General features: G+C 35.6%; 4 protein-coding genes, 2 long non-coding RNA genes, 1 other non-coding gene and 4 pseudogenes across 12 annotated transcripts; 5 read left to right on the forward strand and 6 right to left on the reverse strand.

Moving 5' to 3' along the window:
- Positions 1-12: 12 nt before the first annotated feature.
- On the reverse strand, positions 13-1380 carry AT2G15780 (Cupredoxin superfamily protein). Its single transcript, NM_127140.3, has 2 exons — positions 775-1380; positions 13-512 (listed from the first exon to the last, which is right to left on the reverse strand). The coding sequence occupies exons 1-2, from the start codon at positions 1295-1297 to the stop codon at positions 262-264; spliced, it is 774 nt and encodes a 257-aa protein (NP_565380.1). The 5' UTR covers positions 1298-1380; the 3' UTR covers positions 13-261.
- Positions 1381-2651: 1271 nt separating this feature from the next.
- AT2G06475 lies at positions 2652-3277 on the reverse strand. Its single transcript, NR_140147.1, has one exon. It is a non-coding gene; the product is annotated as an other RNA (long non-coding RNA).
- AT2G06485 lies at positions 2759-3346 on the forward strand. The gene has a single exon (NR_140148.1). It is a non-coding gene; the product is annotated as an other RNA (long non-coding RNA).
- Positions 3347-4369: 1023 nt separating this feature from the next.
- SQN (peptidyl-prolyl cis-trans isomerase / cyclophilin-40 (CYP40) / rotamase) lies at positions 4370-7494 on the reverse strand. Its single transcript, NM_127141.3, has 9 exons — positions 7169-7494; positions 6280-6780; positions 6093-6180; positions 5930-5982; positions 5265-5369; positions 5068-5143; positions 4888-4925; positions 4709-4793; positions 4370-4610 (listed from the first exon to the last, which is right to left on the reverse strand). The coding sequence occupies exons 1-8, from the start codon at positions 7337-7339 to the stop codon at positions 4740-4742; spliced, it is 1086 nt and encodes a 361-aa protein (NP_565381.1). The 5' UTR covers positions 7340-7494; the 3' UTR covers positions 4370-4610; positions 4709-4739.
- Positions 7421-9337, forward strand: AT2G15800 (annotated as a pseudogene; the record flags this gene model as incomplete). Its single annotated transcript has 1 exon — positions 7421-9337.
- A 79-nt stretch (positions 9338-9416) lies between these two features.
- AT2G15810 lies at positions 9417-13371 on the forward strand (annotated as a pseudogene; the record flags this gene model as incomplete). The annotated part of the gene is made up of 1 exon: positions 9417-13371.
- A 272-nt stretch (positions 13372-13643) lies between these two features.
- Positions 13644-14138, reverse strand: AT2G15815 (annotated as a pseudogene; the record flags this gene model as incomplete). Its single annotated transcript has 2 exons — positions 13644-13979; positions 14052-14138.
- Positions 14139-15135: 997 nt separating this feature from the next.
- On the reverse strand, positions 15136-18005 carry OTP51 (endonuclease). Its single transcript, NM_127144.7, has 2 exons — positions 17288-18005; positions 15136-17210 (listed from the first exon to the last, which is right to left on the reverse strand). The coding sequence occupies exons 1-2, from the start codon at positions 17954-17956 to the stop codon at positions 15330-15332; spliced, it is 2550 nt and encodes an 849-aa protein (NP_565382.4). The 5' UTR covers positions 17957-18005; the 3' UTR covers positions 15136-15329.
- A 2539-nt stretch (positions 18006-20544) lies between these two features.
- On the forward strand, positions 20545-21281 carry AT2G15830 (uncharacterized protein). The gene has a single exon (NM_127145.3). The coding sequence runs from the start codon at positions 20771-20773 to the stop codon at positions 20969-20971; it is 201 nt and encodes a 66-aa protein (NP_179185.1). The 5' UTR covers positions 20545-20770; the 3' UTR covers positions 20972-21281.
- A 3060-nt stretch (positions 21282-24341) lies between these two features.
- AT2G15840 lies at positions 24342-26598 on the reverse strand (annotated as a pseudogene). Its single transcript has one exon.
- AT2G00610 lies at positions 25636-27136 on the forward strand. 2 transcript variants are annotated; one of them, NR_143647.1, is made up of 2 exons: positions 25660-26729; positions 27024-27136. It is a non-coding gene; the product is annotated as an uncharacterized misc_RNA (transcript). The 2 variants fall into 2 exon arrangements; NR_143646.1 differs by lacking the exon at positions 27024-27136 and having other exon boundaries at positions 25636-26801.
- Positions 27137-27216: the final 80 nt, after the last annotated feature.

A 27216-nucleotide genomic window follows, 5' to 3' on the forward strand; every position in this document is an offset into this window, starting at 1 on the left:
AACGGATAACGGCAAACAAATATTAAAATTTGTCATTTTTCGTCACAAAAATACCAAACCTTGCCATCTTACCATAAACATATGGTAATATTCAAACAATGGTGATCTCATAAAGACATAAAGCAGAAGCACAAACAATTCCAACAAAATGTGAATATGGTATAACGCACGTAAATAATGGTAATCTCATTTATTGACGACACAAAAACAAAACAAAAACCTAATGTTTGATACTTTAGCATTGGATTTAATACCACCAAATTACCAACGGGGTAGCATGGGCATGACGGTGAACTTCATGGTACCATTGCTGCAATGAGCACCGTCATGCTCGCCACACGAAATGTAGTAAGGCTTCATCTGTTTTAGAACAAACTCAAAGCCTTTTCCAGCACCTTGCTTCGGAGACGCAATCATTTTGCCTTTCTTCACGTCACACTTTTCATAACTCGATGGGTTCGGAAGCAAGTAAACGCTGTGCGTGAACGGGGCTGGTGGGTTGTATTTGAAAACTGCATCCGCATGAATATTTTTGTTAAAATTGCTATAAGTGTAGAAACGTATACGGCAGACTACTTCATTGGAATGGAACCTAAACGTATTTATGTGTGGATACGTAAATATATTTTTTGTTATCCATACGGTTAGGAAACAAAATGTTATGGATAGATTATCCGCCCCAAAAATCAAGTGGTCTCGCAATAGATTACTCGACCGCCATCAAAAGTATATGCATTTCCTAAATAATGCGAGATAATGTCTAAAATGACTCACCAAGTATGTCATTGAGAAAGAATGGAGCAGTCTTAGAAGCCCAGTCAGCGTAATTGAATCCATAAGTCCACTCTTTGTCTCCACCGACTATGATCTTTCTAGGTCCATTGTAGGTGGCATTATAGTTTTTTGAATGACCTCCATATCCCCAGCCCGAACCCGAGCCGCCAGATCCCGAGCTGTAATTGTTGTTAGGCCCCATGCCCCAACCCGAGCCGCCAGACCCTGAGCTGTGTGTATTGTTGGGAACCCCGCCCCAACCCCAACCCCAGCCTGAGCCGTTTCGACTAGAGCCGAAACCCCATCCTGACCCTGGGGTTGAAGCTGAACCACTTGAATAGTTGGAGCCTTGACCCCAACCCCAACCCCATCCGGACCTCGAGTTTGAACCTGAACCACTTGAATTGTTGGAGTGTCCACCCCAACCCCACCCAAAGCCCCTATTGGCCTCGGCAAATGTGGAGAATATGGAAGCAATGGTCACTAGGACTAAAACAACGTTTAAAAAACGAGAGTGTACCATTGTTTCTTCTTGTGAATTGTTAGTTATTTGATAAGAGATTGTGTTGGTGTTCTTTGAAACTTTAGAGATTGGCTATTTATAGAAGGAGGAAATACAAGAGATATGGTGCAAAACTGCCGAAAATGTGAGATTTTAGTCACATTATTTTATTAAAATATTTGATAACAAAGAAGAATGATTATCGAACTAACATTTTTAGCGCACAATGTTACATTCATTTACATGCGTGAAAAAGTAAGGTACGGCCGTAAAATTTTGAATTATAGCCTATGATAAAATAAATTAAAAATGGAACAGAAGTGAGAAACCAAATAAAAGAGAAGGATACATAAGAAAAAGAATGCATTGGACTTGTTTAGTGGAAGGACGTTGACTAAGTAGGTCAATGCATATTTAAGTGGAAGAAACTTGTCTCTGATTTAATTGCTACTTGAACTAATTAACGTTGACGAATCCAAACATATATTTTACGAATCATCTTGTAAAGTTTCAGCATTAATTTGTCTTCTAATTACGTTTGAGTGACGATAAGGTGATGTAACATAAAAGCTCAAAGTTCGGCCGGTGTGGACGTGTAGTCGGAACAAAAATTAACATGCAACTTGCTTAAGTTACTTACATTTCAAAGTAAAGTAAATTACAAAGACATTTTCAACTAAACAAAATAGTTTTCTTAAAGTTGGTAATATTCCCATATCTTTTCGACGTTTCCCATTTCACTAAACGTGAAAATATACAACACAAGATAGAGGTTTATGGGATATGTTTCATTGATTTGTGTGATGTGTTGGTTTTGTTGATTGCGTTTGCGTCCAAAGACATCGCTGTACTCGCAAAAAAAAAAAATTAGGATTTTGTTTTGTTAGAAATGTAAACTTAAAGGAAGGAAAATGAAGTTACGGTGATAGGACTAGACATTGAAGGGTATCCAAACGTTTGATATGAACTTATTGCAAACGTTCAAGAAGACATTGCCATAATTGACATTTCTAACGTAGCGAACATCCGAGAAGACAATGCCGCGAGTAATATTTCACCACATCGCATGAGCTTTTCTTTCTCTTTTTATAATGTCAAAATATTTCTGTTTACATGCAAATTATTAGCAACAATTTGGTTGATTGTGAGAACTTAAACAAATTCTAACGAAAAGGCATGTGATGTTGAAAGAAATTATAAAATTTCTCATAGGTATCGTCGTGATCAGCGGATTTCCCATAGGTATTCGGTCAAGAAACTTAGAAGTTCTTAAAGAGATTTTCTTATTGAGTTTCATTCACGGCCAACGCCTCTTATACAAGATTAGACATAGGTTATGTGTGGTTCTTAACCTAATGAACAAGACATGAGATATTAGAAGAAGATGTGGCCCAATAGCCTCGACTTGTTCTTGATCCGAATCTCTTCCGCAAGAGAGATTGTAGAAGCCATAAGTGTAGGAAGTGAGACAAAGGATATTTGAAGAGACAAGACAAGACAAGACGGTTAAGGTTTTTGGAGAAGTTGCTTTGTGGGGTTAAACATAATGCATTTGAGGGAAATTCTCATACAGGACAGGACTGTCTCTGTCGATGGAGAATTGTTCTTGTGTTAAGGTTGGAAATGAGACGATCAAGAAGAAGAAGAAGAAGAGTTGTAGTTGAGAGGAAGACCAAGGTCCCAGAACAAGTCATGTTTATGGTGGATTGCCAACTTAAACAAATTCAACGGAAATTACAAGTCATGTGATGTGGAAAGAAATAAAATTTCTCAGTTTTTGTTGCGAGGCCGTGTTTATAATATTTCAACCAGTCTTTTGTTGACTAAATGTGTGGCGAAGAAGAACTCTTGGTTTGTATTTATGTTTGAATTTTTTTGTTCACTCGTTAAATTCAGCGGTTTAGCAAACTAACAAAAGAGAGTAACAAAGATGGCAAAAAAGGGTCCTTCGAGTTTGGGGCTTGTCTTCTTGCTTTTACTGGCTTTATTGGCGGCCCCTTGGCGCATAAACTGTGTGTTTTCTTCTCGACAAGAGTTACACCCATGGCGTATCAACGGTCTCTCTATCAATACTTCTTTTTTCTTTTCTTTCTCGTTAGTGTATGTAAAACAATATATGAGTTAATCTGGTCCTAAAACACAAATAGATTTTCTTAGGAATTTTTAATCCAAAAGAGAAACTGATTTTCAATCGACTTCATTTGATATCGGCTTTTCGTTTGAATTATTATATATTAATTTTAAAAGTTTCAAGGAATTTAAAATTTCATTTTATTGATTTCCTTAACTATATTTTTTAGTTATTGTTTTGATATCAATCGGAAAAAAATGAAAGCAAATCAGTTCATTTGTTTGATACAATTTCGATTTTGGTTCAGTTTGGATCAACAATAAAAAGGACCCTACACTATTTAGAGTATTTTCATTAAATCAGTAGATTAATTTTAGTTAGCATTTAATAAATTGTGAGTTTTCTTTTTTATTATAAATAAAATAGCAGAGAGAAGGAAGCTAATACCAGTATCAGCATCATGTAGTCAACGCGGTAAAGGTGGTCGCGGCGGTGGTTGTCAGAATGGTGGAGGTCCTCCGAGACGGTCGCTGTAATTTGTGATTGTCGTTGGTCTACACTTATTAGTATAAAACTGTTTCAGTTCTACCTGCTCTATTAAGTTAAAGATTGATTTTTAGCAAAACACACATATTAAGAAAACAATATAAATATATTATTTTATTATTTTATAGTTTTCTATAACTCTAAACCAATGATAATTAACTATTTTTCTTGGAAATTACAGTTCACAATACTAACCAATTAATATCACATGAAAAACTTTAAAAATCAATCTTTTAGAAACAATTCTTTTTCTAGAAAATCAATCATTTAGAAACAGAAGAAAGTATTGTTTTCGCAAAAAAAAATAATCGTATTTGATTTTATTTCATAAGGAGGGAAATAGAAACAGTTCCCAATGGATTTTTTGTAAGCATATATGCATGCTGCGGAAACCAAAATTCCCTAGCATTGTAGTGCCCACTTGCTGATTCAAGCAAACGTGAAAAAAATCGTGGAAGAAAGCAAAGAACTCAGAGTGGCCAAGTAACTCAAAATTTCATTAACAGTCTCAAGCACTGAATCTATCCTTTGGGTAAAAACAATTTCCCAGTCGATATTACTATGCATCAGTCTTTGCCATGATGCAAAAGTAAAAACATGTTTACCAAAATGAGGGAAATAGAAACAATTCCCAAAGTCCTTTTTTGAATGTTTTTTCTTTCTTTATATGCTTCTTTTCACTTTTTGTTAGTCTTCTTCCTCACTATCCGACCAAACCTACATAGACAACATCAAAAACCCTGAGAGTTAAATTAGTTGACATAAAGCTTACACTAGGTCAGTTTTCTGAGATTAACAACAAATCTTAGGCTTACCCTAAATGAAGCAGAGCACCCCCCCCCCCCCCTATACGAACATTTTGCGGTACTGCTTTTTCTCTTCGTTGTCTCTAAAGGCAATCTGCAACACATGGTTATTAACGTCAGCTCTAAGATTTTATACTAGAAGTAAAGTAACTGCAAAAAGAACTTGTGTTCTTTATCCGCATACCGACCTTTTTCATAACAGCAGCATATTCTTTCTTGATACCAGCTGAAAAATCAACTCACAGAAATAAATGCTAGTTAGATTTCTCTCGTAATATATTTAAGTGTGTTGTACTATGTTCATACATTGATAATGATGAACCAAACTTGTCAAACCACAACTAATAGAAGCTTGATGAATCACTCACCGTCATTAGGTTCGAATTGAAGAGCTTTCTCAAGGCTTTCAGCAGCAGCATCGACGTTATTAAGAGCCATGTATGCCTAACATTATAAACAAACGCAGATAAGAAATAGACACCATCTTCCTCTCATGAGAAATCTAGAATTTTCGTTATTGTGGTCTAGGTTCTAGAAAACTGTCAAACAATAAGTTTTTAAGTACCTGGCCTTGTCGAAACAATGCTTTAACATTGTTATCTTCATCACGCATAGCAAATTCAGTGTCCAACAACGCTCCTTTTGCATCTCCGAATTTGAGTTTGCAGGCCTGCCACAACAGCCAGTTACAATACAATGAGATAACATAGTAAAAAAAAATCGGTTATACAGGCACAACAAAGCAATTAAGTTGGACAAGTGAAAACACTGGCAACGTAAACAGAGATGCAAACAATAATTCATATGAGCAATGTATGTCCCACAAGCATAATCTCAGAGAATATTATCCTGCTTATGTCAAGGTCAACCTACCCTACTTTTTCCCAAGAAATTAATCAAACAGCAGAAACCAACATAAATGACAGGTCTGCAGTGTAGAGCACTTCAAATTAATTTTTAGTTCACAATCAATTGCTTATCATTCTATCGACGGTACAGCTCATCCGTAAGAATTAAGCAGATTCAACAAAAAAAATTGTAATGTTAAAAACCCAACAGAGTAAGAAATTTAAGTTCTTTTGGAAAAATCAACGACTCCAAAGACAATCAATCTTCAGATGGTACGTAAAGCACACACACATATAAGGTAGATATGTTCAACTTACAAGAAAAGATATCAACAAGGATGTATGTAGCTTTAAAAAAGGTGTAAAAGCATGATGAACTTACAGCACTATTAGTGAAGATCTGCGACTTTGTCTTACGCAAGGCAGTACTCGTCTCTACAAGATCCCAAGTAGAGAGTGAGTGGGAACATTGGTATGGATAGTATAAATATTTTTTGAGATGAAGTAAGTGGAAACATATATAGAGAGAAAAACTGATAAACCACCTTCATCAATGCCCTCTTTCTCCCAGCAAATATCCAGATAGCGTAAAGCCTTACGGTACTTTCTAAGAGCCATCTTATAGTCTTGTTTCTGAGAGTAAATCAAGGTCAAAAACAGATCAGACTCACAGAAATGAAAATATGGAACAGACAAACGTATATATTCAATTTAAAACAATGGAAAAAGCACCTTAAAGTGCTCATTCCCATGAGCCTTGACAAAATCAACAGTCTCCATCCACCAAGATAACTCAGCTGGGCTTTCATTCAGATCAATAGGCCAGTCAGGGTACACATCACCATCCTTGAAAAAGTCACAAATCCCATCATCTGCACCCTCAGGGATTTCTCCACAGTCATGGATCACAACATCCTGAGAAGGACAAGACTGTTCCTCTATGCTAACATGCTCAATCGACCGAACAACACCCATTCCTTTCGTAACCCTTCCAAACACAACATGTTTCCCATCTAAATGAGAAGTGCGAGTTGTCGTAATGAAAAACTGAGAGCCATTAGTGTTGGGACCAGAGTTAGCCATAGAGAGCATCCCTTTCCTCTCATGTTTCAGCTCAAAATTCTCATCGTCAAACTTCAAGCCATAGATAGACTCACCACCAGTACCATCATTAGCTGATATATCCCCACCTTGTATCATAAACCCCTTGATAACACGATGAAATCGATTCCCCTGTAAACAAATACACCAAATACCATAAGTACATCATCCTATAGTACAATTTCAACCTAAAGTTTTGATCTTTACCTCACCACTACAAACTACAGTAACCTAATTGCAATACTGAAACAAAGTCAGAAGCTATTCAGCAATACGAGCAAAAACCCATTAAACCTCAAATCATAAGCATTCAGAACCATTCTATAGTACAATTGCATCCTAAAGTTTTGATCTTTCTTTCACAACTAATTGCAAATTTAACCAAGTTTTGATCTTTATAAACCCCAATGACGAATGACCCATTAAACCACAAACCCTAAATCACAGAAACAACAAATACCCATTTCTACATTTCATACATAAGAGAGTATAAACAAAGATATAGAGAGAAAGAGAGAACCTTGTAATGGAGAGGTACACCAGTATTTGGACCTAAACCCTTCTCACCGGTACAGAGTAATCGAAAATTCTCAGCGGTTTTGGGAACAACATCATCGTAAAGCTCAATAACAATCCTTCCTTCAAGCTCACCTCCAATGCTAATGTCCATGAAACACTTTGACCTACCCATCTTCTTCTTCTTCTTCTTCCTCTTGCTTTCTTGAAACCGAAACAAAGACGAGACAGAGAGAGAGAGAGAGAGAGAGAGAGAGAGAGAGAGAGAGAGAGAGAGAGAGAGAGAGAGAGAGAGAGAGAGAGAGAGAAAGAATCAGAGGAAGAGACAAAGAACAATGGTGTGAATCTCTGTCTCAGTAGCTTCCGTCTCTAAAAGACTGTAGACGGGGACTTGTCTCTTATTAAACGCAGAAATCAAAACGACAGATAGAAGAAAACCCTAGGACCCACTTTCTTCCTCCAACAAATTTTGTCTCTTTTTATTTATTTTTAACTTTTAATTAATTTATTTATTACTTGCTGCCAAAATTAAAAAATAAGAAATTTATTACTCGTCCCTTCGGGTACATTCCATAAGAGTGGATAGTAGGTGATTGCCCACTATGGCCACTACACAATAAATATTTGGTTTTATTATTTCTTTTTCTTAAAAATTATTTAATTTTTTTGCAAAATATTATTCTTTTTTTTTAGGGAAAAAATCTAAAAAAAACCCAACTATTTTTTATTTAAAACTTTAATACCCAATTGTTTTTGATTGGAACCTAAAGTTCCAAAATATTAAATTTTGTTCAAGAAAAACACTATTTAATTGTTCGTGGTTAAATCATTCATGCGCGTTAACAGACGTTAATTTGGCTGACGGAATCACTAAACCGGGGTTAATGGTTAACAATCCGCGGTTTAATTGACTAACTAAAAGACTACAGTACCCTCATTTGTTTTCCCCCAAATCGATTTGGGATTGAGAAACCCTAACTCCCCAAATTTCTAATTTCTCTCCAAAAAACTTAGAAATTGAAAGAGGCGATGATTCGAAGCGTTTGATCGGGTATATCTGCGTTCGATCCAGTTGGTAAACAGTCGAAAAGATGAGGTATGTCGATTTGTGTGTTGTGGGTCTGTCGATTTGAATTTTTAGGGTTCTTAAGTTTGAAATTTTCTGGGTTTGTTTGAAATTGGGTTAGGGGTTATGAATCAGTTAGGTTATAGTTTGTTTACCACTACTAATCGGTTAATTTCTATTTTCCAGTGATTTCGAGTGTTTGAAACTCAACATAAACTATAGAGGCGATGTATCCTTCACGGACCAAGGGTTCGATTACTCTGGAGGGGTCGAGGCGAAAGACATGGTGATGGATCCTGATCTGATGACATGGTCTATATTCGACGATTCTTGCAAAGAAAATGGAGTCAATGGTGAAGTCGAATCGATTTGGTACAAGCTTCCAGAAGAGGAAATCTATTCAGCAAGAGTTATCGGTGCCGACAAAGATGGTGGGATAAGGGAGTTATGTCGTGAGGCGATGATTGGTGGGGAAGTTGACATATACATCGTCAATGCCGTCTCTGTACCTGCAGCTTTTCCGCTTCCAAATGATGTTGTAGAAGACGAGGAACTTGGAGTTGAGGATGATGATGCCGAAGATATCATAGACGAGGAGCCTGCAGCAGAAACTAATGAGTGCCCTGAAAGAGTACAAGCTAATGGAGAAGATCCAGTAGAAGAAAGAAGGCACGATGATCCTCGGTTTGAGGCTTTCTTTGACGAAATTCACAATGGTACAGAAGCTGCAGATGATGTTGTTGATGATGCTGCAGCTGAAGACATTAACACAGTACCAGAAGAAACCGTTGCTGAAGAGGTTGAAGATGAAGATGAATTTGAGAGACAGTGTTATGATGTAGAGCGTCCGGATCATGCAATGGACACAGATGATGAATGGGATGCGTATGACCAAGCAGAAAGATCATCATCTCGACAGAAGTTTTCGAAGGATAAACCTCCATACATTTGGATGTTGCAGACTTTCAATAGTGGTTAAGAGGTTAAGGATCAACTCTTGCGGTATGTATTGAAGATGAATTATGATGTGAAGTTGTGTAGATGGGGTGCAAATAAGTTGGCAGCAATCTGCAGCCATGAAAATTGTGAGTGGAAGATATACTGCTCCACTCATAAGCGTTCAGGTATATGGAGAGTATAAACTTATGTTGATAAGCATCACCATGCTAAGAGTGGGAAAGCAAAAATGCTGAAACAGGGAGTCATCGCTAGGATGTTCAGAGATGAAGCAAGAAGGCGGCCTTTTTTGAGATGGACTGACATCAAAGATGAGATTATGATGAGGTACACACTCTCTGTGTCTAAGTGGATATGCCAAAAAGCAAGAAGAATGGCTTTAGACATGGTGGTAGAAACTCAGAAAGTTCAGTTTGGAAAGCTATGGGATTATGAGGCAGAACTTCAAAGGTCTAATAAGGATATCCACACTGATATTGTGACCATCCCAAGAGAGTGTGGTAAGCAACAGTTTGACAAGTTTTATGTATGTTTTAAAGCTCTTAGTAGAACTTGGAAAAATTGTTGTCGGCCTATCATTGGTCTAGATGGGTCATTTTTGAAATGAGAATTGAAGGGTGAGATTCTAACAGCTGTGGAGAGGGATGCATATAATAGAATCTACCCTATAGCTTGGGCTGTAGTTAGGGTGGAAGACAATGACTCGTGGGCTTGGTTTGTGGATCACCTAAAGAAGGATTTGGAGTTAGGTGTGGGTAATGGACTGACAGTTATTTCGGATAAGCAGAAGGGGTTGCTCAATGCAGTTGCTGACTTGCTTCCAGAGGCTGAACATAGGCATTGTGCTAGGCACATCTATTCCAATTGGAAGAAGGTTTACGGGGACTACTGTCATGAGAGTTACTTCTGGGCCATTGCCTACAGCTCAACAGATGGTACTTACACATACAACATGAGAGCTTTGAAAAGTTATGATCCGCTTGCTTATGAGGATTTGCTTAAAACAGAGCCAAAGACGTGGTGTAGAGCCTTTTTCAGTGGGCATTCTTGCTGTGAGGATGTTTGCAATAACTTATCAGAGAGTTTCAACAGGGCCATAACGGATTAAGGGATGCTAGGAAGAAGCCTGTGATTAGTATGCTTGAAGATGTAAGGCGACAAGCAATGAAGCGTATTTCTAAAAGACGTGACCAGACTGCTAAATGTAAGTCAAAGTTCCCACCTCACATAATGGGAGTACTTAAAGCAAATCGCAAATCAGCTAAGTTATGTACTGTTCTCAAAAATAGTGAGCATGTATATGAGGTGATGGAAGGTAATGGAGGCTTTACAGCCAATATTCTTCATAGGACTTGCGCTTGTAATCAATGGAACCTCACAGGAATTCCTTGTCCACATGCAATCTATGTCATCAATGAGCATAACCGTGATCCAGAAGAGTAAGTGATTCAAAATTTGAGTATGCTTTAACCGTTTTCTTTATACTTGATTGATTGATTTTCCTTTCATGTAAATGCAGCTATGTTTCTAGATACTTGTTGACAAGTGTTTAGCAAGCCAACTACAAGAAAAACATAAAACCAGTCAATGGAGAGATGCTATGGAAGAAAACAGGAAAAAGCACAATTGAAGTGCCTGATAGAAGGAAGAAGAGAGGACGTCCTAAGAAGTTTGCTAGGACAAAGGAACCAGGTGAATCCGCAAGTAATCCAACAAAGGCAACAAGAGAAGGAGGAACTGTGACTTGTACTAACTGTAAACAAGTAGGGCATAACAAAGGGACTTGTAAAAATGCCACAGTACTATCAGCTCCTCCACGCAAAAGAGGGAGACCAAGGAAGAATCTGGTAAGTAATGAGATCTGTTTTGATTAAACTGGTAAGTAATGAGATCTGATCTGAGTTGTTGATTTGTCATAGGATAATGATGATCCATGGAGCATACACAATGCACCAAGGAGGTGGCAGCAAGCTCAAAGCCAGTCCACACCAACCGGAGCTCAAAGCCTGTAACACCCCCAAACCGTTCTATAAACAGGATGGCCGAAGATGCTACTTGATGACACTCGCGGACAGCCGGCCAAGATGGTTAAAACGAATTCAACATCCCGGCCAACGTACCGCGGGCGCATCCCACTTAGACTCGGGTCCAGGCTTGCCAACCCTTGCCGAGAAAAAGTGTTGGGACGGTCCGGACAAGACCTTAATCATGTGAGAACAACATCGAATATAAAACAAGCTTATTTATTTAACAATAAGATCATTCAGGTAGATTACACTACCAAACAGAGAATATGAAATAAGGTTTTACGACTGGGAGCTAGCCTCCAAAAGATTACAAAGCCTTATTCATACAAACATATTTTACAAAAAGGCAGGAAACCTACACTGGCTTTTCCTAACGTCCTAGCTCCCTCTATGGTTTACCCTCTACTGGTTACCTCCAAAACAAATAGGTAGCGTCATGAGTAATCTAATATTACTCAATGAGTCCGGGTTCTCTAATGGTTAGTAATCCCCAATCCCAACCCCCAATCAAACAATCAAAAATAACTAATAACAAACAAAACGGCATAGAAGCCACAAGCAACGGAAACACAATCCTAAACTAGCATGCTATAGACTCCATAATTCCTAAGGCCTTTTAACTTCCGGCGAGTTCGATTTCCCCTCCCTAGGCGATGCTTCCTCGACCCTTAGCCACAAAGGCTAGAAGGATCACACCCCTTCTCCGTGCCGTAAGTACGGGACCTTATTCCCTTTCGGCATAATATTTACTACCTCGTCAGGTAGTGCCCGGCGGTTGCGACCCACTCCGAGCCGTTGGGGACAATCTGATAATTCGCCTAACAACTACCATAACAATTCTACGAATATAGACTAAATGCAATACTCATACTAATCTACTAACAAGCAACTACCACACAAAGGTTAATCGAGCCGAAGCAAGATTAACCATCAACAAACAATGCAATTAACAAGCAATGCAATCAACAAACAATGCAATCAACAAACCACAATTCAAATGCTTGATAGTAAATAATGCGTAATAAAATTATGAAATAGTATAAGGTTATGCGGGCAGCATAACGGATATACTAAATACTAATCTAACATCCTGCAACTACCCAAATAAACCAAGCAAGCATGCAAGATCTATCCTAAAAATACTTAAGCCGATTATACGATAAAACGTATAATAAGCTAATCCTAATCTATGCATAATTTATACCAAGTATAAAATATCAACCTCATGCATAAATTAAATAAATAAATAAATATTTAAAATTCCTAATCGTGTTCTACTTCACACGACCGGAAACTCACAGTTCGTTGGCAGAACGGACTTGGAACTTCCCGAGAGCTTCCTAAAATGCTAGCGTTTTTCCTAAGTGACTTTAGGTGGGTTTGTGAAGTGGTGAGTGATGGTTTGGAATGAAATGAGAAGGGGTTTATATAGTTGGCGAAACTTAGGGGCTAAGCTACGAAACTTGGTCACCAAGTTACTAACGGATAAGGATAATGATGAGTTTTGGATAGGATAAGGATATGGATAAACACATGAGTCATGGGATAAGGATAAGCATGGACGTGGGCAACTCTTGGCCACAAGTAAGGTCGGCTCACTCTCATCCACACGTTCTGATGACCGCCCAAGCAGCTCATGGCCAAACCATGACCGCTCGGTTTCTCACCCGCGGTACGTTCCTGTACCGTCAACTCATCAATTGTCGAGGATGATTCCGATCCTTACACCATGCCTAACCCTAAAAATCCTAAATCCCTTGGTAATAATAATATAATTCTCCCCTAACTATTACCTAAGTCACCCAACACGTCCGGAAGTATGACCTGAAGAACTGCCGTTACGATAGCTTACCCGGACTGAATTTCTGATACTAACATAATTTTGTACGATCCGCGGTTCTTACCAAATATTCCTAGTCGTAATGCGGGGCATTACAAAGCCAGTCTACACAAATTCCTCAATACTCAAGTGCTCCCGCAGCTAATCAAACGGGTACAGGACGAGCTCGTGGACGTCCTCCAAGGGTTAAAAACGGTGAAGGAAAAAACAGTGGGAAGGGCCGTGGCAAGGGTCGTGGCAAAAAATCAGATGAAGCTTCTAAGCCGCCTGTCTTCTACATGTCTCCATGGACTAACCAAGTCTTTGATGTGTGGTAGCCTGGAAAGCAGTAGTATTATGACTTTAAGGTTCTTATTAATGTAGGATGATGTGTTCTTAACTATGTAGGATGATGTGGCTTAACTATGTAGGATGGTGTGATCCCACTTTGTTTTTTGTGGGATCCTTGTTTTCATGTTAAACTTAACGGCTCTTTTGGTTAAATAGAATGACTATTGATGCAAGTTTAACATTCCATTACTACTTCAAACAAGAGTTACATTAGGCAAGACAACAACTAACATACAACAAGACAGCAAACAAAACAGATTCAAACAACAACACTAACAACAACAAAACAATACTTCCCCATTGCAAGTATCATCCCAATGACAACAATGAAGCCTCCCCAAGACAACAGAATAAACTGACGAAGCATTTTTTCCCTCTCATTAGCTATCACAACTTCATTTTCAAGCTTGTCTTTCTCTTGCTCGTCGAGTTTGACTAACCCATGATTGACAGTCGTTGACCCACTCAAATCTTGGCAACTCATAGCCCTTACAGATTCCTTAAGTGCCTTGATTTTCTCTTTCTGCTGACGAATCTCATCCCTCGCTTCTAGTAAGCTCACCTTCTGCCAACCATATGGCTTCTCAGCATCTCTCTAATCAAAGAAGCCATGAACACCACATTTGAAAAATCTTCTTCCAGGGTTATCGTTAGTCCAGCTTTTCACCACTGTCGTAGCTCTGCCGCAGTTGCAAAGAGGACCCCAATTCCGGCTCAACGAGTTTGCATCAGATCCAGAGCTATGGCTCACCATCATTCAATTTTTCTGAGCAAAAGAAGAAAACTGAAATTAGGGCAATAAACATTCACGAACACAGAGACTTAAAGGGAAAACAAATGAGGGTACTGTAGTCTTTTAGTTAGTCAATTAAACCGCGGATTGTTAACCATTAACCTCGGTTTAGTGATTCCGTCAGTCAAATTAACGTCTGTTAACGCGCATGTATGATTTAACCACGAACAATTAGATTGTGTTTTTCTTGAACGACATTTATTATTTTGGGATTTTAGGTTCCAATCAAAAACAATTGGGTATTAAAGTTTCAAATAAAAAATAGTTTGTTTTTTTTTTTGGGTTTTTTCCCTTTTTTGTAGTATCAGGTATTTTATATTTATTTTATTTTATTATATAAATTTTTTTAACGACTTTAACATAAAGATATTTTAAAAGATTTAACTAACGGGAAAAATGCTCATTTTATTCTTCAACTATTTACAATTATTCACCGACTATCGTGCTCGCAATTTTAATCTTCAACTTGTTGTTGACTTAACAAATTTGACCCAAAATTTGGTCAATGTTTACTAGTTAATAAGAAAACCCTAAATAACTAGATTAAAACTTAATAAAATTAGAAAATCCTCAAAAATGTTCTCAAACTAAGAATTCTATGTGATTTTTTCTCAAGATCGATTGATAAACACGTAAAACTTAAAGTCGAATTCGCATATTTTGACGAGAGTATGATGAATAGATGAAGAAGAAGCTTCTAATTCGAAAGAATAACTAAGAACTATGGATATCAGCTTTCAATTTTGGAGAAATTTTAGGATTTTCTGAGTTTATTAGGTTTTAATCGAGTAATTTAATGTTTCTCTATTGGACCAAATTTGTTAAATTAACGACAAGTTGAGGATTAAATTTGTACACACGATAGTTGAAGAATAATTGTGTTAATTGCAAATAGTTGAGAAATGAAATGATCATTTTCCCCTAAACTAACTACATATTTTTGAGGGATTAGTTTTTATAAAATTTGGAAAGTGGTTCCAACTTACAAATTAAATATTTCATGTTTTTTTTAGCTAATCAATTGCAATGAAAAATATCCAACCAGATAATGAATTTCTTCAAGTGGTCAGGTTGAATTTAGTTACTAATTTAACGACGTTTTATTATATATCAAACCCCAACAAGTTAAAAAAAATAAACTTGGTTGCCTTTTCAGTAAAAATGTGCTTCTGAATTGACACAATCGTCACTGTGATCAGAGTTTGATTTGAAGTTGATGCTTTGTTCTTCTGCTTCCTTAACATTGTCCAGTGATTCAGAAGCAGGTTTCAAATGCTCTTTCAAGTTCTCTAACACATGAGGCTCTATTAGTTTCCAGAACAAAGCTGAGTTTGTTCCCTGAAGTCCAATCCAGAAGACTTTTCCTTTCTTCTTAACTCGACATTCCATAGATTTGGCTTGAAGAGCCTTTACTACTTTCTCAACACCTTCGAGACTTCCCTTCAATCTCAAGATAATGTCTCCTGATGATGTTTTAACGCCGCTGTACATGTACCAATACGCGAGTGAGTGTGGCGATAGCCACCGATGAATCAGTTTTGGAATCTCTGGCTGACCCTTTGGCCAGTAATGTTCAGCGTAAAACCCGAAGTATGAATGGGGAACGGAGTAGAATTCGAACGGTATAATATCCTCCTGAAAATTGCTCAAAGGATGCAACCACTCACGGAACTGGTCATGTATGTTTTGTTTAAGAACCAGATGAGCTTGAGAATTTTCTCTAAATTCAAATTTGATCATGTGGCTCTTCTTCTCTTTGTCTGATTCGATTTGCAAGCCACCTAACAACAAACCTACCAATACCTCACGCTGGTCTTTGCTTAGCTTCATGCTAAACGGTCTCTTCTTCACCTCTTTTTTCTTCAAGCTCAGGATGTAATCAAGCTTTTCCATAAGCGGTGGTTCGATTTCGTATTTCTTCATTCTCATCAGATCATATATTCTCTCTGCCTGCACTTGTTTTCCACAATCTAGGTATCCCTTTAAAAGGCTGTTGCAGGATCTAGCACTCACATTGATTGTCCCGTTGTTTTTCATTTCATTGAAGACATCCCCTGCTTTCTCAAGGTTGCCTATTTTAGTCAATGAATCCAAATATATGTTATATATAGGCTGGCTAGGTTGGCATTTCTCCAAGCACTGAACAAAAGCCATCTCCAATTTCTCATGTAAACCCAAATCGAAGTACATTTTGGCTATTTCGATGAATGATGGTAGAAGCGGCTTCTTCCCGCTTTCTTCAAACTCCTTCATGAGAGTTTCCACAAGTTCCACTTGTTGGACTTTACATAGAACCTCAATGATTTTATGGTATCCAGACATAGTTGCACCACCTATATGCTTCTCCATCTCCCTAAATATCTCCATAGCTTTCGCAAAATCGCCGACTTTCGAATAAGCTTCTATTTTGTACACAAACGCCTGAGAAGGTATACCACAATCTAAATCAAGCAATTCAAGCCACGTCCTCTCAACTTCTTCCACACCTCCCTCCTTTGCATAAGCTCTAAGTAACGATACCACAACTTCTTTACTCTCCTGAAAACCGGCCTTCTTCATCTCTTCTCTTAGAGAGTTTATCCTACCTATATCAACTTCATCTTGACAACTATGCAGCCAGATCAATCCACTATAAATATCCTTCTGAACCTCAAGCCCGGTTGTCACAACATTGTGAAAGATAAACTCTGCTTGCTTAAGCTGATCATTCAGAATCCCTCCTTGTTTACTAACCAAAGCTCTAAACAAAGAGTTATGCAGACTAAGACGCGGTTTGTAACCTCCAAGTTGAATCATTCTATTGTAAACACTACACGCTTCCTCGAGACAACCTTCTACTGATAAGCTACTTAGATACGCAACTACAAGAATATGAAATGTAGATTCACTTGGTACACGTCCTTGATTCAAAACATCATCAAATACCTCTCGACATTTCGTAAATTTCCGTTCTTTCCCCAAGTATTCAGCTAGCTTCGTCGTTAACCCGAAATCAAACCGGTACCAATTCTGTTGTGTCATCCATCTATACACCTAAAAGATCAAAACTTTCAATACAAATTCAACACAAATCCATTGATAAAGCTTCTAAAGATTGATGAAGGTTTTACCCTGAATCCAGTTTCGTTCTCACGAATTCGCATACAATGAACAGAGATGTAAGTAGCGTCCTCTTGACGAACCCATTTCTTCTGAGCATTCAAGAGTCTCACAAGCGTCACGGCCTTATGCGTTGGAACCTCTTTACACAGCCAAGCTAGCTTCGAGCGTCGCCATTCCTCAGGCAACTCTTCCAATTCTCTAACTTCAAACTCCGTCTCTATTCTACGAGTCGCGACGTTTCTTATGTCGTTCCTAGCAGACTCTACATCACCGAAACCGTTGGCTTCGCTGATTCCTTCTTCCGATTCTGTAATGCCTGTAAGGTGTTCGACGAAAGTCCCGCTTCGTTGGGCTGTGGAATTAGCCGTGAAAAGTGGTGGAGTTCGTGTAGACGAGTGAGAGAAGAATTGGGTTTTGTTTCCATGAACTGTGTGGATAGAGAGACGGCGGAGAGAGCGACGTGAGTAGCTGCTGCGGTGGCGGATAAGGGAGAAGGAAAGGGAACGGAAGAGAGTTGAGCTGGAATTGATGATGTTGGGGTTAGAGGAAAGAGAGGAAATGTTGAAGGTTGTGACGGAGACGGTGGAGGAGGAGGAAGAGGCGAGGGAGAATGATGAAGAGAAGTCGCAAGCTCCGGTAACAATCATTGTTGCATTGTGGCCGTTGGATTTTGTCATTGCCTAATCTACTTTTATTTTGGTTTTTATTTGACTTACTTTTTATTCTTCATATTTTAAAATTTATTTTTAAGGTTGTTTCAATTTTTGTATAGTTCATGTTCGAAACTAAAATTGAAAGTTTATTTCTTGTTGACATGTTGTACAAAATTAATTTTTCGTTAGTTTTTTTGTGTGTTATAACTCTAATTTAAATTTTAATTACCAATTAAAACTACAATTTAAATTTATTAAATATTAACTTCTAATTAAATAATTTACTTGTAGAGCGGTATGATTTTTTTTACTCACCCATTTCTAGTTATAATTTGGAATATGGCTTAAAATATAAATGTAACTAAGATTTATAATTATTTAAATAATAAATGTTAGATATTTATTTGAAAACTCAATAAAAAGTTGATATTTATTTTGTTTTGTCGAAAGTTAAAGATTTAAATCAACTTTTTAAATATGTGGAGGATTTTAATCATATTTTTCTTGATTTAAAAAACATCGAATATATGAAAACTTTTTATCAAAAATAAAAAATATGAAAACTTTTTATAGTATTAACGGATGACATATATATTTTTTTTGTCAGGTGACATATTACTTCGGCGACTGTTGATAATTTAAAAGAATTGATGGGCTAGCTAATTTTTTTTTTTTTTTTACTTGCTAAAAAGTTTGGGCCGACACTCACTCTTCTAATGGACTGGTCGAGACTATACATTAATGCCAATGCCGGAAGCTACTCCTTTGGATGTTTTTTTTCGTGGACCCAAATATTGTATATCACATCATGACAGCTTAATTTCATTTTGTTAGCTAAAATTGTTCTCAATATTTTATCATTCAAACCAATTTTTAAAGGGAATCTTGCAAAATCTGCCATATTTCACTCTATTTCTTTCAATTTCTGCTATATTCTGAAATTCCTTTCAAAATTTGCCACATTTTGGTCTACGTGGAATTCAGTGGACGAAATTACCCTTAAGGTGGGTCAGCGCTCTGACGAAGATGGTGACATAACAGCTTTTGCCTGATGTGATGATACAGGACGAAAAATCATTGTGGAAGCATAAAGGATTAGGGGACAGAATAGTGAAGAACAGCTGGTTTCTACTGTTGTTATTGGGTATTTAAAATTCTGCGGGGGACAACGTAATATATAATACATTAGGAGACATGATTACCTGATACCGGGGGACAACGTAATATATAATGCATTAGGGAACATGATTACCTGTTAGCAGAAAACAATTGGAGTAAGACTTTTGTTTTAGTCTCCAGATCTTGTCCCCGAATAGAAATTCTCTGTTGCATCTACGTTTTGTCCTCGATTTCATTATCTTGCTCTATTATTATGAATCATACATCTTATATGCAATTGTTCTCATTTAAGAATTTTGAATTTTATTTAGATTTTCGCCATCTATTTTGGTCCACAGATTAGTTGAGCGTTATTGTCTTCACATAGATGCTGAAACCATCTATTTTTTGCCATCTATTTTCGCCATCTTATATGATAATTTTGAAAGATAATGAAATCGGGGACAAGATCTAGATACAACAAAGAATTTATGATGAATAAAATTGGGAGACAAATTTAATTGAAAGTTATATGTAGAGAGACAAATGCATTTCGTTTAGTCTTCGGGAAAATAATGGTGTATGGTCAAAGTGCACGGATTTCGAGGAAAGAGAGATAAAATAGAGAAGAAATGGTGAGGACAAAATTGACATTTCCCATCCAAATGTGGCATGAATTGTAAGGCCCAGAAAAATATGGCAAATTGCATAAGGATTTTGAAAAATATGGCATACGATGTAATTTTTCCATTTTTAAATATATATTTGATATTTACTGTTTAAAATAATACAAATATGGATAAAGTTAGCAATACAAATGTTATTTGTCACTTATAATTGTTAAAAAAAATTTCTTTAATGAATTATTTTTACCCTCCTTTTGGAGCCTTTGTATTTTTTTTTTTTTTTTTTTTTTCTAAAAACCTATATATGTTTATTTTAGCTTTCTCACAAGTCACATCTAGCAATTGTTTTGGTTGATGAAGGCCATGTTTAATGCATAGTCGCCGGGACTACGGTCTGGAAAACAAATATCACGGTAGTGAAACGCTGCAAGCCGTGATACCATTGGAATTTCGGCCGGGGACAAATATAACCTCTTCTTCTAAAATAGAACTAGAAAGTCTTACGTTGCAGTTAAACTAAAGTAACCAAGAGTCAAAAGATAAGACGCAACAGTGTTAATTATTTTGTTTTTCCTCTGTCACATTTAGTCGCGTAAACTATGCACCGAACAAGACTAAAATTCACGAGAGGCATGGGTCTTCCCCTATTTAGGACGGTGCAAGATTTAGATAAAGAGAGAGAGGGACGTTGCTTTAAGGCAAAAAAAGCAAATCAAATAGTATTTTCTTGTTGTCAGGATTCATGAACCACAAAAAGTGGAAAAATAATTAAGGAATGCAATTGGAAGAATGAATATATTTTTTGTAATTCCGAAAACTCATGAAATATAATAAGATTTTCTTATAGTTGCGAATAATTAAAACCTGTAAACCCACAGAAACAGTCAGCCAATTATTTTAAATTTTCAACTTTTTAATTTAGAATACTTTATTCAAAAAAAAGTCAAAACACGTTATACAATAGTTTTTCTTTCAAGTTATAGATAGAATATTCACATGGCATGCATGTTTGACTTTATATAAATACCGAAGAAGATGGAGTAAGAATTTGACGGTAGAGACGAAAGAAAAAAAAAGAAGCAAAACAAAATAGAGAAAGAGAAAGAAAGAGAGGATGGTGATAAAGAAAATCGAGCTATGCATAGAGATTACGAAGATAACAATGGAGTTCTTGGTGGTGGTGGCTGACGCCGTCACAATCTTCTTAAGGCAATCTTCTCCACCTCCTCCGGCTCTACTCCGCCATGGTCTCTACTCATACTCTGCCTCCCCTAATCCTCCTTCTTCCCATTACATCATCGGCTTTCTTCCCTAAGTTTGTAATCGTTTCGTTTTAATGCTTTGTACATACTATACATATGTATATTCTTGCCTTTTTTTTTATAATGAATGTCCTTGTATATTAATTTCTTAATTTTCGAATAAATCACCTCTCACCTTACTTTCTCTATATGTATGTTTATTTTTATAAACAAGAACTAGTTTTTAGCCATTCTCATACGTTATCACACTAGAGTTTTTAACTGTTTGTTTCGCTCTTAGATTGTTAGAATTCGATGTGGAAAAGAAAAATGAAACCCATGATTATCATATTAACATATTGTTCCAAGATATTTTCAAATTAGAACATATCTAAATAAAACAAAAGTGGGGATAAAAAATGGAAAAGAGGTTGACGAATAAGACGTGCGTAAAAAAAACAATGGTCCCGGTTTCGGACAACAAGACATGTCCAGGTTCAACTGATTTCTCAACTAATTGACGCATAACATGTCAAATGTTTGTTTATTACGCGATAAGTGTTTACAAGTTATCAGAAGCCACACAAAAATTTATATTTTTTATTCTTTAGCTAAATCATTATTCATTCAAAAAGAAAGAAAAAAAACTCTAGCACGTCATTTATAACCTTAATAGTTTCTTTTTCAAGTTGTATTGTTTTAGGCTTTAAAGTTTAATTAGTGTAGACGTGTAGTTAAAGGAAAACGCAAAAATTTATTCAATGTCGTGTCCGACCCGATTACTATTAGTTTGTGTAGTTATATGCATTTTATATATCATTTATCACAATATGAAAAGCTCTATAAAATGCTTAGTTTTGAATTTTACTCTAAAGAAATGTAACATATTTATCGACTAAAAAGTGTAACAAATTAACAAAATGCAGATTAGACTCGACGGTTAATCCTCAATTTCGCATTTGTTTGGTTACCAATACATGTATGTTGGAACTATGGAAAATTTTAACAAAGAGAAACATACTCAGATTTTGTAATGCGTAGCTACGAGTATTTGTGTATGTGTTGCTGCTAAGCTAAGATAGTTTGAGCATTTTATGTTAAATTCAGATGCTACCGATCAGATACAAACATTTGTTTAATTATAGGCGTATTATTTATGTCGTAAAGTCTTGAGCTATTTTTTATTTTTTCGACGGCCTTGAGCTACTTTTTATTGTTTATATAAATACTTTAATGCTATTTATTTGTATTTTCAGTCATCAATCTGAGGACCACTTGTGAAGCCATGATTGGTTTTTTAATTGTTTATTATAGAGTGTTCGTTATTTTTTAAAAAATTTTGGATAAGTTATTTTGGTGACTGGAGTGTAATGATTAGAAAACAATAATGGTGGAATGGTACGGCGAGCTGCCGGCAGAGACGGACGGTGAAGCCAATCTCTAAAGTTAATGTAAAAATGGTTCAGAAATGTTCGAAATCCAATAGTGTACAATAATAGCTTTATAATCTATTTCTTATTCTTGTTGGAGTACTAGCTAGTTGCAATCACTTTCCCATCTAAAAGAACATTATGCATCCATCTCCATTTTCATTTATTTTGTTTTTCTAGAATCCGATTGTAACTCTTAAAATAAGCAGATTTGTTTAATCAAAGTTTTAAGACCACTTACAAAAACCCGGTTAGATAAAGATGGGTTAGAAGTGGTAAAAGATAGTAGTAAAAACAAAAACAAAATTGTTAGAACGGACTCTATTATAACACGTGACAAACAATCTATCTTATTATATAATTCTTGAACCATTTCACGAAAATTCGATTAAGTATCAATTATTTAAAATGTTTTATATACATGTCAGTCAATCATTTCGATTCAATATTAACAAAAAAATCAAAGAAAAATATACATTTACATCAACTAATTTACTAGTAGTATATCCACAGAGACTTTTAACTTAAGTTTTCGAAATCACAATGGAAAAATAGAACAAAACATTTACGTATACATACTACTTAACATGTGTATAAAACAAAATACTTTCTTTTATTTAATATAAATTATATATATATATATATATCTTAATTTGCATATGTATATAGAATACCAAAAACATTCTCATTACCTTGATGTAAGGGCAACTCAAAAACCAAAACCAAAAAGTAGGAATACCAAAAACCTTCTTCTTTTTTTTCTTGTCAAGGGCAACTCAAAAAGAACCTTTTTTTTTGTGTGGTCAAAATGGCAAATCTAATAGAAAAATAAAAAAAAAAACTTACAAGAAATTCATAGGATATGGATATACACATATAAAGTTTCTATCAAATTAATTCTCTATTTTGTTTTCTAATTAAAAAGAAACAATTTTACTTAATGTTTCTATCGTACTAGTTTTTTTAAAGGATTGTTGGATGTCAATTTTTTTTTTAATATACTTTAATTATCATTTTATATTTTTTTCTTTAAGAATTACAAAATAAGGTATTCGAGGACATTTATAATAAAAATAAAAATCGTAAAAAATGTAAGTTTACACGTTAATATTAGACTTAATAATAGTGTGTTTTTTTTTATCCTTCTCCATGAGTATTTTGTACCTCTTTTCAAATTTAATTTAAAATTTTCTTCATCTTTTTTTCTGTTAACTTCTAAGGTTTTTCTTAATATAAATTTACAAAATTAAATTTTTTGTTATATGTAATTTTTTATTTAATAGTTTTTTTCTGCAATTAGAACTTTATTTAACTCAGGATTTGACTGGTTTAAATATAGCGGGTGCAGTTACGATTGCGGGAGTTTACAGAAACGAGCGGTTGCGGTTTCAAGTGTATCAAGCGTTTTGAACGACTGGTTGAACGTTTGATAATGGATGCGTTTGCGGGAGTTTTATGACTGGTAAACCAGCGGGTGCGATAGTAACTAAATAAAAAATAACCAAAATAAATATAATATATTACTATTAAAATAAATAAAAATACAATATATTATTATGATAAATTGATAATATTAGAAAATTTGATTTTTCTGACCAAATAAAAATATAATATATCATCTCAAAAATTGATAAAAGAAATAAAAATACAATATATTATCTCGTTTAACCAAATGATTTTTAAATCGAGAAAACAAATCGAAACATGTATTCAATCAAAAAACTCAAAAGAATACAAAATAAAAAAACAATGATGCCATGAAATACTCAAAGAATTACACTAGCTAATGAATGGATAAAATGATAGATGATTCTTACTTTTGATTCTTGATTTTGATTTTCATCAGTTTGTGTGGATGCTATAATTAAAAGAATAGGGTTATAATATATTGATTAGGGTTTTCTAATAAGAATAAGATATATAAATGGTTAGATTATTTTAATTATAGTGATTAGGGTTTGGGTGGAAGCCAGAATTATTTTAATTAATTAAGAATTTTTTTTTTTAACCTAACCGCTACCGCCCGCAACCGCAAACGCTTGCGGGAAGGAGCTTTTGAAATCTGGCTATTTCGAATGGTTCAAAACGGTATTTAGCGGTTTTTATGATTGGTGTCAATCGCTAACAACCGCCACCATCCGCAAACGCTGCGTTTGCGGATGGCAAAGGGAGAACCAAACAAGCCCTTAATTAAGTACATGTGATGTTCCAGCCATTCCGGCATATTACATGAATCCGAATAAAAATCTGAATTAATAATTATACATCCATTATGTGCAGCTTCATTACATCGCCTTCTTAATTGTATATATGAACTAAACATACTTCTTACAATTTCTGAGTCTAACCGATGATGTTTTGATGCAGATTATCGATGGATATGTCTTTGAAATCACCATTCATGATTTTAGTAAGTACTTGATAATCAACTTTTTAACCAAACTTGTTGTATTGAAGCCAAAATAGCTTTAGCTTCCGCTTCCAAAAGTGATGAGGCCAATTGTAATTAGGCTACTCCCCAACTAATAGGGGTTCCCGTTGATCTAGAATGATCCAACCGCTCGTTACCTGATCAGTAGTCGGGTCTAAACCAGCGTCAAAATGACATGGGAAAGTGAAGAGAACATGGTTAATTGATAGTTTCCTTAGAGATCCCACATTTTTGTCATGTCGGATCAATATTCATTCCTCTTGGTTAAGTCGTGAACACATACTCAAACCTCCGGAGAAAACACACCATACAAAGTGTTTGACTTTTGGAATTGTTGATGATTTCCACTCTCATTTTTAACTCAATTGAACCATTAACAACCATTACTTGGAGTTTAATGTATTAAGATTATTAAGAGTCAAAGTAGAGGAGGAAATTATTTCTTTGATGGGACGGGCCGGATGGGAATCGACGAAGTTGTCTTTACCAATATGAATGGAGGATCCATCAACAACAATGAAGCGTGTACCCTTCTGTAAGACCGCGATGCCTTTCAAAATGGATGACCAACCATACTATTGTTGACTTCTTGATTTCATGAGGCTTGCGAATAAAGAGTTTGTGAATTTATGTAGACGTCATGCTTCTTTGGCAAGTAAGACATCATTAAAAACAACAAATAATAAACAAACCTAAGATAATAAACCATTAGTGTATAACCCAAAAGTCTAAAGAATGAAAAACATAGACCTTACTTAGACTATGCTCTGAACATGACTAAAATTCACGAGAAGCATGGGTCTTGCCCTATTTAGGACGGTGCAAGTTTGAGTTAAAGTGAGAAATATAAGTTGCTTTTTAAAAAAAAAAACAAATGGCTTTTATTTGTGTTAGGATTAATGTAGAAACTAGATTCTCCAAAGTTTTTTTTTATGAAGTAAGAAAAATAACAAGATCTCTTTTTTGAATTCTCGATCAAAGCTCTCGATTACAAAGTGGTTTAAAATTGCTTCAAGAACAAGTTAGGGTTTATACAAGAACAAAAAGAAAACTATGGCTTTCTGTATGAAATTGCGAATCATCTTCTCGAATCAAGTCCTCCCTATTTATATAAGGGGGTAGTCGGTATATGTCTTCTTTCTTTATTTTTCGGACTTGAATCTTCGATTTTCCTTTTTTCTCAGATTTGGAGAGACACTTGATCGGTGATAAGTGGTTGATATTCGCTTGTGATATCTTCCCTGACTTCATCCAATTCCAGATCACGTCCAAGTCGGAAGGTACCTCTTTGATCGGTTTAAACGCTTCGGCATCGTTAAACTCTAATACTTATCCTGAACACTTATGAAATATAATAGGATTTTATAATTGCCAAGAATTAAAACCTGTAAAACCGCAGAAATATTCGACAATTTTATTTTGGTTTTCAACCTTTTTTTATAGAAAAAGTCAAAACACGTTATACAGTAGTTTTTTTTGTTTAAGTTATACATATTTTATAATTCACATGGCATGCATGTTTGACTTCATATAAATACAAAAGAAGATGATGGAGTAAGAATTTGAAGGTAGAGAAAGAAAAAAAAATAGCGAAAGAGAAAGAAAAAGATGTTGATAAAGAGAATAAAGCTATGCATAGAAATTATGATGAAAGCAAAGGAGTTCTTTGTGGTTCTGGCTAACGCAATCACAATCTTCTTAAGGCAATCTTCTCCACCTCCTCCGGCTCTCCTCCGCCATGGCCTCTACTCTTACTCCGCCTTCCCTTATCAATGATAAGTTATCATCCGTCTAACCGTCTTTCCTAAGTTTGTAATCTTTTGTTTTAATGCTTTGTAATATTCATGTATCTTCTTGTTCTTTATTTTGTAATAAATTAGGGAGAGTCCCGTGAATGGCGTGGGGTTTTTCATGTGTCTTTTACAATTGCTAGAACGTTAATTCTAAATTTGACAATGCTTTAATTGTGAGGTGAGTACAGTACGACTTGTTGAATATAGTTTCTCATGGTATATAATGAATACGATCTTTGATAATTCTAGGTTTCGTAGTGATAACTTTATAGAAGGATCTAGAAGATATCGAAAATATATGTTATTTCTATCATAGAGAGTTGTGTTCATCTAGATTAGGAAACACTACCAGTCTACCACTATAAATATGTACTTAACCCTAAGATGTATTCTTTTATGTACTTAACCCTAAGATGTATTCTTATGATATTCTTCCAATTTCTAACTCTCATCAATCTCTATATGGTATTAGGGATACAATGATCTAACGATCGGCTTCGTTCCTGAATCTAAGACAAGAAGTTATCATTCTTTTATTTTTGTGTTCTTATGAGAGCAATAACATATTCTTTTAGTTAAGATGTATTCTTATGAGAGCAATAACATATTCTTCCAATCTCTAACTCTCATCAATCTCTATATGGTATCCGAGTCCGATTCGAACA

This window comes from Arabidopsis thaliana, chromosome 2 (assembly GCF_000001735.4).
Source record: "Arabidopsis thaliana chromosome 2, partial sequence".
NCBI classification, from domain to species: Eukaryota; Viridiplantae; Streptophyta; class Magnoliopsida; order Brassicales; family Brassicaceae; genus Arabidopsis; species Arabidopsis thaliana.